This window comes from Ichthyophthirius multifiliis, assembly GCF_000220395.1.
Source record: "Ichthyophthirius multifiliis unplaced genomic scaffold scaff_1120509249900, whole genome shotgun sequence".
Lineage (NCBI taxonomy): Eukaryota > Ciliophora > Oligohymenophorea > Hymenostomatida > Ichthyophthirius > Ichthyophthirius multifiliis.
The window spans coordinates 8,222-10,607 of NW_004087177.1; the positions used below are offsets into that span (position 1 = coordinate 8,222).

The window sequence follows — 2,386 nt, forward strand, 5'->3', positions numbered from 1 at the left end:
TAAATATATTTAATATATTTGCTTTTTCTTATTCTAATTTTTCTTAATTAATATATTTGGAAAGAACAGACTCTCCATCATAAATATCTTATTTTCTATAATAATTCCACTTTAATTCTTTAAAGAATTTGCTTTCAATAAAACTTAATAGAAGATTATTTTGATAATTCATACTGCAAACATCTAATAATAGCCTTATAATATCATCATATTTTAACTAATCTTCTAAATCTAACAAACGATAAGACAAAGCATCTAAAACATCATAATTTTTCCTTAAATATTTTTAATAACAGGCAAAAATTAATTATATAGACTATTTTTTATTTATATTTATATTTTTATAAATAATAAATAACTTTTAAATCAAACTTTTTTGAATTTCTAAATATAGATTTTTCAATAAATTCTTAAAACTTAATGTTTTTATAATCAAAATGAGCATAATAATAGAAAAGTTTTGATAAATCCATAGGATTTAATTTTTTCTAAGATATTTTTTTATTATTTAAAAAGTTTTTTTTATTTACGTTTTCTTACAATATATCTGATACGAAATTAAAATATTCTTCATTTTTTTCATTTTGTTTTAATTAATTAAACACTATATATGTGATTATTTAAGTATTGTATATCCACTTATTTTATAATTATAAGTCTGTTATTTGCTAAATATACCCTTAATTATAATACTCTATTTTTAATATATTATCTGTGATATTTATAATCATATCTTGATTCATGTATTGTATATTTTCATTGAAAAAATCGACTATTTCCTTAATTTAATTTATATGTTTTAATTCATTTATTTTGTTATTCGTTTCATATAGTTAAATGAATTACTTAAACATTGCATTATAATTAAATAAATTCATTTATTCTTTATAATATTCATATATTTCTTGTAGTCTATCTATTTCAGTACATGATATTGTATATTAATGAATTTTATTTTATATTGCTTTAAACTCTAATAATAATTTTTGTTTTTCCATAAAAATTTATTATTCGCTTTCATCTAAATAATCAAATTATAAATTTCGCGAATTTTTTTATTTTAATTTTAAAGGCTACTAACGCATGAAAAATTTTATTGAAAAAAAAAATTGAGTTTACTTTTAAAATTTTTTTAAAGAGAACATTTTTTTATTATTATTATTTTAATTTTAGATATATATATTTATCAATTAATAATTTTATAAAAAGAAAAATTAAAATATATAAATGTAAATGTGGGTATACTATAAAAAATAAACAATTCTTTTATAAAAAATATCAGTTTTCCTTTTCAATAACATCAGAGTCGAAATTTTAAAACATTACCTTAAAAAAAAAAATCTATAAAATTTATATTTTATATTTACATCAAACTCTACAATTATTTATCCATTTGATTATCCTAAAATGGAGTCCTTATCTTCATGATATTTAACAAAATCTAAATTTGATAAGCGTGCTTGGTTTCCTAAGAATATTTATTGATTTCCATATTACCAATTTCCTAAAGGTGACCAAGTATTAATTTTTATTTTATGAAATCCTTAATGATTTGGGAAATTCATGATTCCATAGGAAACTTAACATAAATATTATAATATAAAAATAATTAAAATAAAATACCTATATCTATTTTATTATGATAATCTACATTCCAAACTTTAAATATTGCTTTTGGCCTAAAAAATTATTATAAAACTAAAAAATAAAAAATATTAACCAGCCATTAACTGTACTAGTTTCAAATTCAAAATCAAATGGATGACTCCATAAGAATAAATTATTTTGCTATTTTTGTTTTAAAAAAAGATAGTTTATTTTACACTTTTATATAAAAAATGTACATCTGCATATGCTGTTTAAGTTTAAATGCTTTCTATTAAATTTTATTGTATTATTTAAGGTTGTTGTAAACAATTTTTAAGTTTCCATTTAGGACCTATTTCTATTACCATTTCACAAAATAAGCCATTAGAGTTATCAAAGTTTACTCCTCCTACAATTTAGCCAAAGAAAAATGCTTTTGGATTATCATTTTTTTAAAATATGTTTTATTGTTATTATTGGATTTATTCTCCGTTGATTTCTTATTATTATTAAAAATTTTACGGCGTTCTATACATTAAATATTATATTTATTTTTTATTTTTAAAATATTAATAAATATAAATGTTATTTTTTTAAAAAAAAAAATATGTATATTAATTTTTAAAAATTTCTATTTTCTTGTTTTAAAGTTCCTTTTTAAATTGTGTATTTTCTTTTTATAAATTAATTATATTGGATTGTTATTATAATATTAAATTTTTAATTTTTTTAAACTTTTTTATTAAAAAAATTAAATATAATTATTTATTTTGGTACTTAATCAAAAAAAAAAAAAAAG

At 17.1% G+C, this 2,386-nt stretch overlaps 1 protein-coding gene across 1 annotated transcript, besides 1 other annotated feature; it reads right to left on the bottom strand. All coding sequences in view use genetic code 6, as the record gives it.

The window, feature by feature from the left end:
- Nucleotides 1–1,367: 1,367 nt before the first annotated feature.
- Nucleotides 1,368–2,086, bottom strand: IMG5_041520 (hypothetical protein; the record flags this gene model as incomplete). The annotated part of the gene is made up of 4 exons (XM_004037676.1): nt 1,368–1,579; nt 1,624–1,679; nt 1,721–1,788; nt 1,845–2,086. Coding segments are annotated over 4 exons (576 nt in total), but the record flags the coding sequence as incomplete, so codon positions are not given.
- A 284-nt stretch (nt 2,087–2,370) lies between these two features.
- Nucleotides 2,371–2,386: part of a microsatellite that runs on past the window's edge.